The sequence below is a fragment of the Diabrotica undecimpunctata genome, chromosome 9, assembly GCF_040954645.1.
Source record: "Diabrotica undecimpunctata isolate CICGRU chromosome 9, icDiaUnde3, whole genome shotgun sequence".
Taxonomy (NCBI): domain Eukaryota; kingdom Metazoa; phylum Arthropoda; class Insecta; order Coleoptera; family Chrysomelidae; genus Diabrotica; species Diabrotica undecimpunctata.
The window spans coordinates 38,693,674-38,708,574 of NC_092811.1; the positions used below are offsets into that span (position 1 = coordinate 38,693,674).

The window sequence follows — 14,901 nt, forward strand, 5'->3', positions numbered from 1 at the left end:
ATTCAGTCATTTTTAGGCCTGACTGGATACTTTCGTAAATTTGTACCGTCATATGCTACGATAGCTAAAGCATTAAGTGATCTACTCAGAAAAAATCAAACATTTGAGTTTGGATCAAAAGAAAGGAGTGCATTTTCAAAACTTAAAGAGCTGTTAACTAGTCAGCCGGTGTTAGAAATTTATCACCCAGATAGAGAAACCGAGTTACACACAGACGCTAGCAGTCATGGATATGGAGCTTGTCTTCTACAGAGATCGAGAGAAGATAATAAGTTTCACCCAGTTTATTATATGAGCAAGAAAACAAGTCCAGCCGAGGAAAAGTATACAAGTTACGAATTAGAAGTTTTGGCTATAATAGAAGCAGTGAAAAAATTTCGTATCTATCTACTCGGAATCAAATTTAAAATAGTAACGGATTGTTCCGCATTTACTAAGACCATGAATAAAAAAGATTTAACTACCAGAGTTGCGAGGTGGGCTCTGTTACTGGAAGATTATCAATACGAACTGGAACACAGAAAGGGAACAAGGATGGCTCATGTAGACGCTCTCAGTCGATACCCTATAGTCATGATAATAAATGAGACATCAGTAGTACAAGAACCAGGTTTTATAGAAAGAATAATGCATGCTCAAGAAGCTGATAACCACATTCAAGCAATAAAGAAAATACTTGCTACGGAAGCTTACGAGGACTTTCTGATTAGAAACAATATTCTATTTAAATATGACGAAGGTAAGGAATTGTTAGTTATTCCGAAATGAATGCAAACAGAAGTAATTAAACTGTTACACGACGTAGGACATTTTGCTGTAACAAAAACACAGGAATTAATTCAAAGAGAATGTTATATTCCTAATCTTAGAGAAAAAGTCGAGCATTGTGTAAGAAATTGTATTAAGTGTATACTTGGAAGTAGAAAAGAAGGCAAAAAAGAGGGTTGGTTACATCCGATACTAAAAATCGATGGACCTTTACAAACATTTCATGTTGATCATTTAGGACCATTAGCTACAACCAACAAGAACTATAATCACATTTTGGTGATCATCGACGATTTTTCTAAATTTGCATGGCTTTATCCTACAAAATCAACGACGGCAAAAGAAGTCATAGAATGTATGAAGAGGCAACAGAAGGATTTCGGAAATCCCCTCCGAATAATATCCGATAGAGGTACCGCATTTACAGCGAACGAGTTCGAAGAGTATTGCCAAAGTGAAGAAATTAAGCACATTAAGATTACGACAGGTGTACCAAGAGGCAATGGGCAAGTAGAACGTGTCAATAGAACGTTAATCCCAGTATTAACCAAATTGAGTATAGAGGAACCGACGAAGTGGTATAAGCATATCTATAAGTTGCAACAATTTTTTAATTGCACTTATCAAAGAAGCATTGATGCTACGCCATTCGAAGTACTCTTTGGGACAAAGATGAAGAATAAAGAGGATCTAAGGATGAAAGAAATAATAGAGCAGGAAATGATCAAACAGTATGATGAAGGTAGAGACATGTTAAGAAACGAGAGTAGACGTCAGTTAATCAAAGTCCAGGAGGACAATAAGCGCAGGTATGACTTACGAAGGAAGAAGCCGAGAATGTATAGAAAAGGGGACCTAGTGGCAATTAAGAGAACGCAGTTTGGTGGTGGACTCAAACTGAGGAAGAAATATCTTGGACCATATGTGGTAGTAGATGTTAAGCCCAATGATAGATATGACGTGAAAAAGTCAGGATATCATGAAGGCCCCCTGAGCACATCAACGTGCGCTGAATATATGAAGGCATGGGTAGAGAACCAGTCAGAATCCGAGTCGGATTCCTAGCAGGATGGCCGAATGTAGGAATATTTCGTACTATAAGTAGTTAGCATAGTTTTATTCATTAGTTACGCCACTGCAAGGAACCACTTAAATAATATGCTTAAGTCGCTATAAGGGAGACGGGATTCAGAGGCGAAGGGGGACAGGAGATATGTAGACGAGAACACACATTCCTCCTGAGCCAAACGAGGCATTCGATTTTTGTCGCTCGAACTGAATATACTTAAATTATCGTGCACGCCGAAAAAGACGAAAAGACGAAATCAATTAACGACGGGGGTGTTCGATATTTTAATTCGCAGGTCGCAGACAATTATCCGTAATCTTGTGTATTGTAAATGTAAATAACATCGTTACAGTGTATTGTATATAATAAAGACTTCTCGCATAGATCGCGGACTTTTAATATAACGTTACCCTCTTCAAATAATAAAAGAACTTTAATTAAGACCTACATATATATATATATATATATATATATATATATATATATATATATATATATATATATATATATATATATATATATATATATATATATATGAAAGTAAAAGAGCTCCTGATGATGAGTTGAATAACTCGAAACACGTGTAGAGCAATGGTGGAGTTCCGATTGAAATGAAATGCAATCTTTTACTTTCATTTAAACGTCTTTCTCTACGTAAAGAGCGAAAAAAGATAGTAATTTTCAAAGATGAATCGTAGAGGCTAGAAGGTATTTCTTCTTGTCTTTATTTGTCCATTTGTCCAGGAGATTTATGTAAGTATCTCTTTGTTTCATATTCTGGTAATTACCCCAATCCGACATCCTGTCTTTTACTTATCCACGACCCCAGCTCTCCAACTAACCCCTGAGTGCCCGTTCGCATAGTAGCGTTTATTTTGCTTGCCTTATCTTGACCCCCATTAGTTTCTGTCCCCAATTTTATAAGTACCCCTATGGTAAGCAAAATATTTTCGTATATCGTTATCTTATTACCCTATGGTAAGCAAAATATTTTCGTTAGGTACAATATCTCTTTGTCAATTGTAGAAACTTCATTACGGACGAAATGTTGATGAACCTTTGTTCCTATTGAACCCTGACTTATCAAAATCATCTACAGCATCTATTTATTTTGAACGATTTTGATTTGTTTTAGGTGCAGATAATGTGTGGGTACTTTTATACTCTTTAATGACATTGAAGACATTTGAATCATTCGAAACATAAGAAGCCTTTTGTAATTTTTCTATTATGTTGATGGTTTTCGAGTTATAAACAATTTAATACTAAAAAAACGAAAACTGGCGATTCTTAAGGCTCAAAAAGACAAGTAAAAAATATTATTTTTGTAATCGTCAAGTACATAAATTCAAGTTTAAACCTTCTTCTATCATGTTCTGATAAAAATTTTTGCCATGTTTTTCTCTAAAATATATTTTTTTATTTGTTAATGAGGAAGGTTCTTTATCTGGAAGAGCGATCGGGTTGCATTAACAACTAAAAAACACTGTTTCAAAATGAAATAAATCCAAAATACTTATCAAAAACTGATTGTATAAGGTTTTATCTTGAATTTAGGTACTTCGTAATTTGAAAAATGATATTTTTTAAATATGTTTTTAAGCCTTGAAAATAGTCATCTTTCGTTCTTTTTTTAGTTTTAAATTGTTTATAAATCGAAAACGATACAACTTAGGACCTTTTTTGTTTCTAAGGATCCACAAAATCTAAAATAATATCTACTCGGGCAGATTTTTTTTAATTTATACAAAAAAAGTTATTTTTTATTGTTTTTTATAACTTTTAACATACTATATTGCATATCAAATATTTTTTATTTATTAAACAGATTAGTGCAGATCGATCTTACATCTTCTAAAGCTATTATAAATGCTTTAATGTACAACCAGTTTTGCACAATAACTACTGTGACTCTTCATTCGACAGACGACGCAGCGGAAAAACGAAGTGCGTGCCTGGTAGCCCAACAGACATGACTAAGATAGTTCGATAATTTATGACCAATAGGAAGGCGTTTGTCACGTGCAGACTCAAATATCACGCGGTGACTTGTGTTTATTCTGTCCATCCTATGGTATAATTTCACTATTTGAGAGAGTGAGTCATCGTTTAAAGGCCCAGAAATGCGGAAAGTTGTTTGGAAATCCAGTGACGTACACTTACTTTTATTTTAACGTTAATTATATTTTATTTTTCAAATATTAATGTTCGAAATAGGCCACAATATATTTATTTACAAGTTTTTACTGACGTTTCGATCTCTATATCCAAAGACCGCTTTCAAAGATATAAATGATAGTTATATTTATTTTATTTGTTTATTATTATATATTTTTATAATCTTATATTGTTTATTTTTTTTTTCTATCTTTAAAAACGGAATAGAGATCGAAACGTCAATGTATTAAACATGTAAATAGATATATTGTGGCTTATGTCCAACCTTCTCCCTAAAAATACAGAATGCCACAAACAAGCAGCTATAGAAAAATAAATATATCTGTCATTTGTATGTTTGAAAACGATCTCTTTATAGAGATCGAAACGTCCGTAAATTAAACATTTGAATAAATATATTGTGGCTTATTCCCAACATCATTTCTAAAAATACAGAACGACAAGCGAAAAGCCATAGAAAATAAATAGTACTATCATTTGTATAATTGAAAACGGTCTCTGGATATAGAGATCGAAACGTCAATAAATAAACATATGAATAAATATTTTGTGGCTCATTCCCTACATTCCCCTAAAAATACAGAATGCCACAAACAAAAAGCTTTAAAAAAGAAGTAATTTTGCAGAAAGTTTACTGATACCAACCTGGTGTCGCGGAAGTTACGCTAAAACGTCTTTTGATGTGACCCGTCCTTAAAGAGTTACACAATGAAATTTTTTTAAAACAAATTTTAAGACAGTTTCCACACCACCCCAGAGGTATGTCTTGTGGTGCGATACTTTTTTTAAATGGGTGTTCGCCAAGAGCCATATTGTCTTATTAAATAAAATGAACAAAACACTTAAACAGTATAAAACAAAACAAAATAAAATCCTATAAAACAAAATAAAATTCTATAAAAACAAAATAAAAATAATGTTTGATGTGTTTAAACACAAACACTATACACACTTACTATGTTCTTCTCGTTTTTTTTTTTGTTTTTGGTTTTTTTATGCTGATGTTCTTATTAAACTATTAGAAAATATTATTCGCTGTCTAAACCTGAAGATGCAGTGCTGCTATCGCTGTCATTATCTTCACCACCTGGTGTAATTATAATTGGCTCTAGTAAAACTTTTATATGAGTGTCAAGTTCCCACATACGATGTTCTTCTTTAATTATGTGGCCTATACATTTAGCCCATTTCTCTGGAGTTACATGGAGGATTGCTTGAATCAAAAGTTTCTTAATTTCGTTTAATTTGAACGTTTTGTTATTGCGTGCTACTTCTCCTTTCACTTGCTCCCAGATAAGTTCAATGGGATTAAGTTCGCAATGATAAGGTGGTAGACGCAGAACTTTGACACCATAATCTTTTGCAGTTTCATCTACAGCATATTTAAGATATTCAATTTTCCTTAACCGTGCAATGTCAAGGAGCTAAATTTTGAGCATTGATTCTTCGTATGCAATCCCCTTTTCTGTAAGCCATTGTTGAATCCTCCCTTTCAATTTCTTTAATAATCACCTGTTTTTTTCGACTCAAATTGAAGAAAACCATCATCAAGAAACCCTGTATCACTTCCTATATGGGTGACGATTAAACGCCGTCCCTTTCCTGATGGAGCTTTTAATCCTGTATATCAGCCTTCTATAAATGCTTCGCGTTTACTTTTGACATTTAAATCTTGCCAAACTTTTCCAACTGTATGACCTTTTCCTTGGTTAATCCAGGTTTCATCCAAATAACATATTTTGCATCCAGTGCTGCGAATTTTGCGTATTTCTTCTAAATATTTTCTTCTCCGCACAATAATTTTATTTTTTTCTAATAGCATACTTTTTCTGTTGAGTTTTACATATCGAAAGTTCATTTCACGCATGGTCCTGGTTAAGACTCTACGAGATATCTTGGGTAAGGAGTCATCGTTTTCGAGCTCTTGAGAAATATTTTTCAGTGTTGGAATTTCACTCCGAAAATAAAATGAATGAATTTTTCGACGTATAATATTCCTTGTCTCGTCATCCAAAACAATGCTTTTCCTACCTCTAGTTTTACCTTTTTCTTGCTTTTTATTTTCCGATGTATTTTTAAATACACGATAAATACAGCTAACGGATACTTTTGTTAAACTGCTACAAATGTCGACCGCTTGGCTAACATTTAATTAAATTTTTCTGCCGACAATTCCTTCATAAACGTTTCGTATTATTACCTTCTCTTCGGACGTTAACATTTTCCGTCTCTTTTGCGGCATTTCATTTTTGGAATCAACATCAGAATTTTGCAGTCTTCTCTTGGAACAACTCGGTTTTTCGTCCAACTCCAATAAAACTCAAACCAAATAATCACAGAATATAACTAAAAATTTACTATAAAACGACAAACTATAACACTCGTATTATCAATAACACAAACTTATCGCATAAAATACCCTACCCTCAGAAACGCCAATGTAAATAACCTATTGTTGATGGGCACTCGCTCGACAAAAACTAGTCTTACGGCTTTCTGTGGATCTGAATTGAAACGGAATTCCGTCCCTAATTCCAAAGTTGCCAAACGATTGAAAAATATTGTTTTAAAATATCGATTTTTATTTTATAAACTTAAATATGTAACGAAACGGAACATATAAATAAAATTTATTTCATTACAATTTTGTGCTTAATTTTTACTATTGAAAAAATCAGGTTTTTTTGTATTTTTATGACGGTAATAATCGCTGCATGGAAGAATACAGGTTTTGTATGACCATAATTACTACTTGTGAACAAGAATTGGCTACATTGTACGACAACTTCTGGTCAAGTCTACTATAGAGAAGCACAAATAAATATACTACTTTATATATTCTGTAATTTCTTATGAGGAAACGCAAATTGCAATCGAGAAAACAGGCAGTTTTCGAGGGCCGCTGTGTACATTTAAATTTGAGGATATTCCGCGTTTAAACTATGATATCACTCTTCTAAATTGAGGGTTTCTACTTTAGCTTGAAGTTAATTTACTTTAGTTTTGTGGTTATGCCAATTGTCTATGAGTTATGCAGTAACCATGGGAATACGAATCACGTGGTTTTGTTTAGCAAAGCGATCCCTCCCAGTTAATATTTTGGCTTCGTTTGACTTACAATGTTCAATCACGATTGTATAACATCACAGTGTCTTAACAATACAAGTATACTATGTTTATTCTTTGTACCTTGACGTTGACGTTATATAATCGTGGTTGAAAGTCAAACTGTGGTCAGTCAAGTTTAATTGGAGGTTATACTGGTTTTTACATAATACATAAATTACATAAGCTCTAGCATGTCACGTAAGCCTTATCTAAAAACAATTCCAGTTTTATTCACTTTTTGGCAAATTTAATTTTTCCAGAGAAAACAATATTATGTAATTATCGATTAATTATTTTTGTAAGTGAAAAAGATTATTTAAATTTACTTGAGTCATAGTTAGAAATGAGATGAAAATCTGAAATTTTCTGAGGATAAAACTTTCACTGTTGACATTCAATATGAAAAAAATTGTTATTGTAGTGACGCTCTTTTTCAACTGACTAAAATATTTTCGATTTCTTAGAAATACTGTTCTTTTAAATAAATAGTAACTCTTTCTTCACTTGTGAATTACCATAATCCCTTTTTTGATCATTATTTACCTGCTTTTCAAACAATTCCAAATTTCTTTATCAGTTTGGAATAAATATTTTTGTGCAGGTAAAGAATTCAGAATTGTCGTCTGAATGCTGTCTAAATACAATAAGTAATAAAATATTTCCAAATGAATGAACGTTTTGTATCTATTAGTCAGAATTTACCCTTAGGTACATTATCAAAAAGTCTCTTTTGTTGAAATATCATGGCCATCAAATTATTATAAAAAGGTATTTGTTATTGATGATAGTCTGACAATTTTTAATTAAAGGTGATTAATCTACAAATTGAACTAAAGGGTAGCGGCAACCATGTAAAATGTCAGCAGTACATTTTTACCGGGCTCATTTTTATTGTGTATGCTTCGCCCATGTAACTAAGTGAAAAAGTAACATAGTCCCATAAAATTTGCCCCCGTAACATTATAAATTGGTGCGATTCACTAGTATATAGTGAGACAAGTTCATTGAATAGTTTAAAAGATCGGTAAACTTATCAATATTTTGCTGGTCTATATATATTTACGTTCTTGGAAAGAATGGCAATAAGAGAAATATGATACTTTAGTTTATTCGTTCCGCATTTTATATGTGCATAGGCGTAGTGTGTTCTATTTCTTGGGAATATATTTATTAAATAGACTTTATTATTAACTTTAAAATAGTTTAGAGGTAAGTAAAGTAAATTTGAGGCAAATTTATTCTTTATATAGTATCAACCCATTAACGGCCGTTCAATATACAAAGAAATTTGACAATTAATTTATTAGATTGGATATCTGAATTTATGTGTTAAAATTAAGACTAATTTACAACCAAAAAGATTTGTTTTCTCATTTTCAAGAAAAACAGTACAATTTTTAATAAAGGATGCACTGTTTCATATTATATACTCAACATCTTTCACTTTTAAAACAAAAAATGGCCATTACTGATTGATTCCTTAGCATAATTTATTTAATTAGTGCTCGAATAATTACATTCGAACATGTAAAACTATTTATAAATATTTTTAATTTAGTATTTAACTCCACTTTTGACAAAAACGCACCCACTCTATAAATGTCAAACGATTGTAAAAACAATTTGTCAACGGTTTTTAGAATATAGTTTTTTGTGCGCTTAAAACTCTTACAAAAAAAAGACTCCCAGAAAATCCCTTCCCTCAGAGCGAATTTAGTCCCGCACCGTGAACTATTGAAATGTTGCCTATCCTGATCCCCAAACATATTGTAAATCAGGTTGGCTACCATGACAGAAGTAATAAAGAACTTGTCATTCTGTTCTGCACATGGAGCGGTGTTTTACTTTCTCAAATAATTAATTACACTCATTTAATTATACTCTGTAAGTCTGAAAGTTTATTCAAAAGGTTATGGGCCCAGAGTACAGTTCAATCGTTCAGTCTTTTCAAACCGAACGAGTTATAGATGAGGTCCGGCCTCTAATTATTCGGATAGACGTGAGGATGAAATAAATAAAGTAAGCAAGAGAAATTGCCAACTCCAAAAAACTTTAGATTTGCACCAGTCAATTAAACTTGCAATTAAAAATATTATATATAATATGTATAAAGCCAAAGAACATGTAACAGTTAATGCTGTGTTGCAAAAAATAAAAGACAAGGAAGTGTGTGATATTAGTTTAACAAGTTTGTGGAGAGTGTTGAAACATTTAGGTTTTCGATATAAAAAGACAAATAATAGACAAGTATTGTGTGAACTCTCTAATGTTGTTTCAAAACGGTGGCATTTTTTAAGAAAATTCATGAACAATAAAATGTCTGATAGTCCGAGGCAAGTTGTATTTTTAGACGAAACATGGATTTTCGCTAAAGGAAATATGTCAAAATCATCTTGGCAAGATGGCACCACGAAATGTTATTCTTCTAGTCGTTCCGGTAATGGTAAACGCTACATTATACTTCATGCTGGAAATGATGAGGGTTTTATTCCTGATGCTAGTTTAATTTTTTCGTCCACAAAGAATACAGGTGATTACCATGGAAATATGGATGCAAATATTTTTGAAGAATGGTTTGAAGAAAATTTGTTAAAAAAATTGGAGCGACCATCCATAACAGTGTTGGATAATGCATCCTACCACTCAAGAGTAGAAGAGAGATTTCCCTCAAGCAGCTGGACAAAAGAAGAAATAAAGTTGTGGTTGACAGAAAAGAAAATTTATCACAGTGACATATTTTTAAAAGTCGATTTACTTCAAAGGTGTGGAGAGCACAAAATTCAAAAAAATTTTGTTACTGACCAAATGGCTCTTAAATATGGACATGAAGTTCTTCGACTTCCGCCCTACCATTGCCACTATAATGCAATTGAGTTAGTTTGGGGTATAGCCAAAACAAAAGATGACGTTAGCGTTCTTGGTTTATGGAAAGAATCGCTAGAACAAATAACGGCAGAACAATGGCAAAATTGTATTAGACATAATTATGCGGAAGACATAATCGTTCAGTCTTTTCAAACCGAACGAGTTATAGATGAGGTCCGGCCTCTAATTATTCGGATAGACAATTCAGATAGTGACGACTCTGCTAGTGAAATATCAGACAGTGAATAGGACAAATCGTTTGCTAAAAAGAAGAAACAAAAAAGTGTTTCGGAAATTCAATTCGGACTTTGTGGCGTGTTTAAGTTAAACGATAAAGTACCTTCGGTCTAATTACTGGACTTCATACTCTCAATAGCTTTGGTGTTAATTACTGGATTACACATGTTTAAACCTTTTGTTTTGTTGAAAACTCAGAAGTGATTTAGTGTCAATTTGTTTCAAGGTTATATTTAATACAGTGTCTGCAGAAAGTAAAGTCTTGGATGTATTTTATTCAAATTTGGACATACCAGCAACTAGGCAAGTATTTTCCAATTTAACTGCATGCAAAACCATTCGTATAATTTTCACGCTACGCAAAATAGAGACTTATAGAGACCTTTATGAACATTTGATGTCGACAAATAATTTCGATTATTCGAAATATTCCGTCCCACTTCTTTTAACCGCCCTGTATATACATATTGTGTATATAATATTACAATATTATACATATTGTAAAATACAATATTACTACTGAACATAAAATACAGGAAATTAAATATTTTTACTTTTCAAGCGATCGGAATTAAATATTAACGTCCCACTGATCATATCTTAATTACATATCGGCCTTCATAGGGTAAAAGGAGTTTACTACAGACATCCGGGCCGCACGCTTTGTATCTTTAACTGTTAGGGTACTTCGCTACTCTAAACAAAGCCATTTTTAAGGGGGACCTTTTTTTTGTTTTTAAAGGGTATTTTAAAAATTCATAGGTTTCTGGGGTATCTAATAAACTACGTTTATTGCTAAAATATATTTATTGTTTTTATAACACAATTTTGAATGAGTATGAAATACTTTTCAAAACGCTTTTTCACTTGGCAACTCTAAAAATCGGGACCAAATGTTAGATGATATATCAATGTTTATCGTTGTATGCGATGAAAAATAATTCATCTTAGACCGTTGAAATTCCTGAATTCTCTGAATATTTCTATGCTGCATCAAATGTTTTTTCAAATTATTGTTGTGGGAAAAACGATTATAAAACTCAACTTCACACAGATTTTTCTTCAGTGTGCAATCACATATGTCTAATCTATGTACAATCTTTCACAGTAGTTTCTGAAATAACTTGCTTATATCTAATTTCATACTTTTGCGGCTTTTCTATTGTGTATTCTCAAATACGTTTTCAAACTTGACTTTAGACTAAACTGTTTAAAACAAATTTCACATTTATAAGGCGTTTCTCCAGTGTGCACTCTTAAATGTTGTTTCTAATTACTTGCTTCACTAAATTGCTTAAAACAAATTTTACACCTCTAAGGTTTTTCTCCAGTGTGTGTTTTTATATGATTTTTCAAATTTTGTGCTTCGCTAAATTGCTTAAAACAAATTTCACACTTGTAAGGCTTTTCTCCAGTGTGCATTCTTAAATGTTTTTTCAAACTACTTGCTCCACTAAATTGTTTAAAACAAATTTCACACTTATAAGGCTTTTCTCCAGTATGCATTCTTATATGTTCTTTTAAATTTTGTGTGGTGGTAAACTGCTTAAAGCAAATTTCACACTTGTAAGGTTTTTCTCCACTGTGCGATCTGATATGACGTGTCAAAGACCCTGACTGAGTGAACTGCTTCAAACAAATTTCACACTTGAAAGGTTTTTCCTCAGTGTGTGTTTTTATATGATTTTTCAAATTTTGTGCTTCGCTAAATTGCTTAAAACAAATTTCACACTTGTAAGGCTTTTCTCCAGTGTGCATTCTTAAATGTTTTTTCAAACTACTTGCTCCACTAAATTGTTTAAAACAAATTTCACACTTATAAGGCTTTTCTCCAGTATGCATTCTTATATGTTGTTTTAAATTTTGTGTGGTGATAAACTGCTTAAAGCAAATTTCACACTTGTAAGGTTTTTCTCCACTGTGCGATCTGATATGACGTGTCAAAGACCCTGACTGAGTGAACTGCTTCAAACAAATTTCACACTTGAAAGGTTTTTCCTCAGTGTGCTCTCTTAAATGTTTTTTCAAACTACTTGCTCCACTAAATTGTTTAAAACAAATTTCACACTTATAAGGCTTTTCTCCAGTGTGGGTCCTTATATGATGTTTCAAATTTTGTGCTCTGCTAAACTGTTTAAAACAAATTTCACACTTGTAAGGCTTTTCTCCAGTGTGCATTCTTAAATGTTTTTTCAAACTACCTGCTTCACTAAACTGCTTAAAACAAATTTCACACTTATAAGGCTTTTCTCCAGTGTGGGTCCTTATATGATGTTTCAAATTTTGTGCTCTGCTAAACTGCTTAAAACAAATTTCACACTTGTAAGGCTTTTCTCCAGTGTGAATTCTTAAATGTTTTTTCAAACTACTTGCTCCACGAAATTGTTTAAAACAAATTTCACACTTATAAGGCTTTTCTCCAGTATGCATTCTTATATGATATTTTAAATTTTGTGCGGTGGTAAACTGCTTAAAGCAAATTTCACACTTGTAAGGTTTTTCTCCACTGTGCGATCTGATATGACGTGTCAAATACCCTGACTGAGTGAACTGCTTCAAACAAATTTCACACTTATAAGGCTTTTGTCGAGTGTGCGTTCTTATATGATTTTTGAAATGTTGTGCTTTAATACACTGCTTAAAACAAATTTTACACTTGTAAAGTTTTTCTCCAATATGAATTTTCATGTGTAGATTTAACTTCTTTTTTCTTCCAAACTGTTTACAACAAATTTCGCATTTTAATGTTTTTTCTTCTGCAGGTTGACTTCTATGTTGTTCTTTATTAGATGAATGCATTTCTATTGTTTTCATAATATCCAAAGTGTCCTCTGGTGGAAAATCTAAAATAAAAACCAACAAATATAAAGTTTAATTCATAAATAACAGAACAGAACATTTTCTCGTAAGAATTTTAACTCTCATATACATTACATAAAAGTAGATGGAATCAGGAGGTAGAAAAAGATATGGAAGAAATTGGACTAGAAGGCCAGAAAAGAAAAATGAATAACAAGAAGGAATGGAGAAAAATCACATATCGAGCCAGAGAAGATCTCAGTACATAAAGGAAAGCGAAAATGAAGAAAGAACAAACTTTTTAAGCCATGGGCCTCTAAGGCCTTTAGTGCTATTGTATATATAGATTACATATTTCAGAACTTGGTATATATTATATCAAGACCATATCAATTTATTAAAGAATAATATTTTTGAACGTTTTTATATTATATTTCTATTGAAATGTTGCCTATCCTGATCCCCAAACATATTGTAAATCAGGTTGGCTACCATAACAGTAGTAATAAAGAAGTTGTATTTCTGTTCTGCACATGGAGCAGTGTTTTATTTTCTCAAATAATTAATTACACTCATTTAATTATACTCTGCAAGTCTGAAAGTTTATTCAAAAGGTTATGTGCCCAGAGTACATTCCATAACAAATAAAGTTTTTGTTTAGTGTTCCCAATTTGTGGAAACCGACAAAAAGTGTTATTAGTGACCGGCAATAAAATTAAAAATGGCAGCCCAAAGTTTAAGTAGTGCGAATTCAACCGTGAGTTTGTATCCGCAATTAACATCTACGAATTTTTCGCCCTGGAAATTTAGATTAGGCAATCTTCTAGATGCCAGAGGTGTTAAAGATTTGATTACCACAGAAGTAACGGCAACGCAACTAGCAGCTTTATCAAGAGACGAGCAATCTCAGCATAAAAAGCATGATGCAACAGCGAGATCTATTATTGTCACATTCATTACAGATGAACATTTAGAATATATTCCTGATTGTAAGTCAGCTTTCGAAATGATAAAAAATTTAAAAAATGTTTTTGAAAGAAAAAGTATTCTTTCTCGTTTATATGTGCGAAAAAAGTTATTAACCTTGAAATATAAACAAGGCACAAAGTTACAAAAGTTTTTCGTTGAGTTCGATTGTTTAATACGTGACCTCGAATCCACTGGAACCACAATAGAAGACGATGATAAGTCTTGTTACCTGTTGTTAACAATGACAGATACGTTCGACACTGTCATTACTGTATTAGAAACGTCAAATGACAAGTTAACTGTTGACTTTGTTAAAGCAAAATTACTTGATGCAGAACGGAAGTTGAAAAATATTGAAAAAGTAAGTGAAGAATCCTCGTTTTATACAAAGCAAGATAATAAAAAACCCCGTTCCTCATTTTGTGGACTTGAAGGCCATTTAGTGTCCAATTGTTTCAGAAAAAACAATAATTATAGAGGTAACAGCAGTGGAGGTAGATTTTTTCGTGGAAATAACTATTCCCGTGGCAGAAGAACTGGTAATAATACACAAAGTAAGCATAACGTCCTTGCCAAAGTAGCTGAAGATGAAGTAAATTTTATCACAGCCCTATCAGCTGAAGATCTCAAGAATGATGACAACCAAATTTCATTTATAATAGATTCCGGAGCATCACAAAATATGTGCAGTGGTAAATATGAACAATTTATAAGTAACATTGTTGAAATTGAGCCTGTTGGCATTAAAATAGCAGATGGAAGGGTAATGAATTATTGTAAAAAAGGTATGTTAAAAGTTTATTATAATGAAATTCATATCAACATTGATGTACTCATATTAAATAACCTAGAATATAATCTATTATCAGTTAGTAAACTAAACCATTTGGGTTTCACAGTTGTATTTA

The 14,901-nt window shown here is 32.2% G+C and overlaps 1 protein-coding gene across 8 annotated transcripts in view; it reads right to left on the reverse strand.

The window, feature by feature from the left end:
• Nucleotides 1–14,901, reverse strand: part of LOC140449879 (uncharacterized) — a 298,794-nt gene that overhangs the window by 34,196 nt on the left and 249,697 nt on the right. For 2 of the 8 annotated variants that reach the window (XM_072543277.1, XM_072543282.1), the window contains one exon: nt 11,004–13,068. The exons of 4 other annotated variants lie outside the window; for them this stretch is intronic. In XM_072543277.1, the coding sequence (XP_072399378.1) occupies nt 11,540–13,068 (1,529 nt within the window). In that variant the 3' untranslated portion in view covers nt 11,004–11,539. Of the gene's footprint in view, nt 1–11,002; nt 13,069–14,901 lie in introns of those variants that run through there. 2 more of the 8 variants (XM_072543278.1, XM_072543279.1) reach the window with 2 other exon arrangements.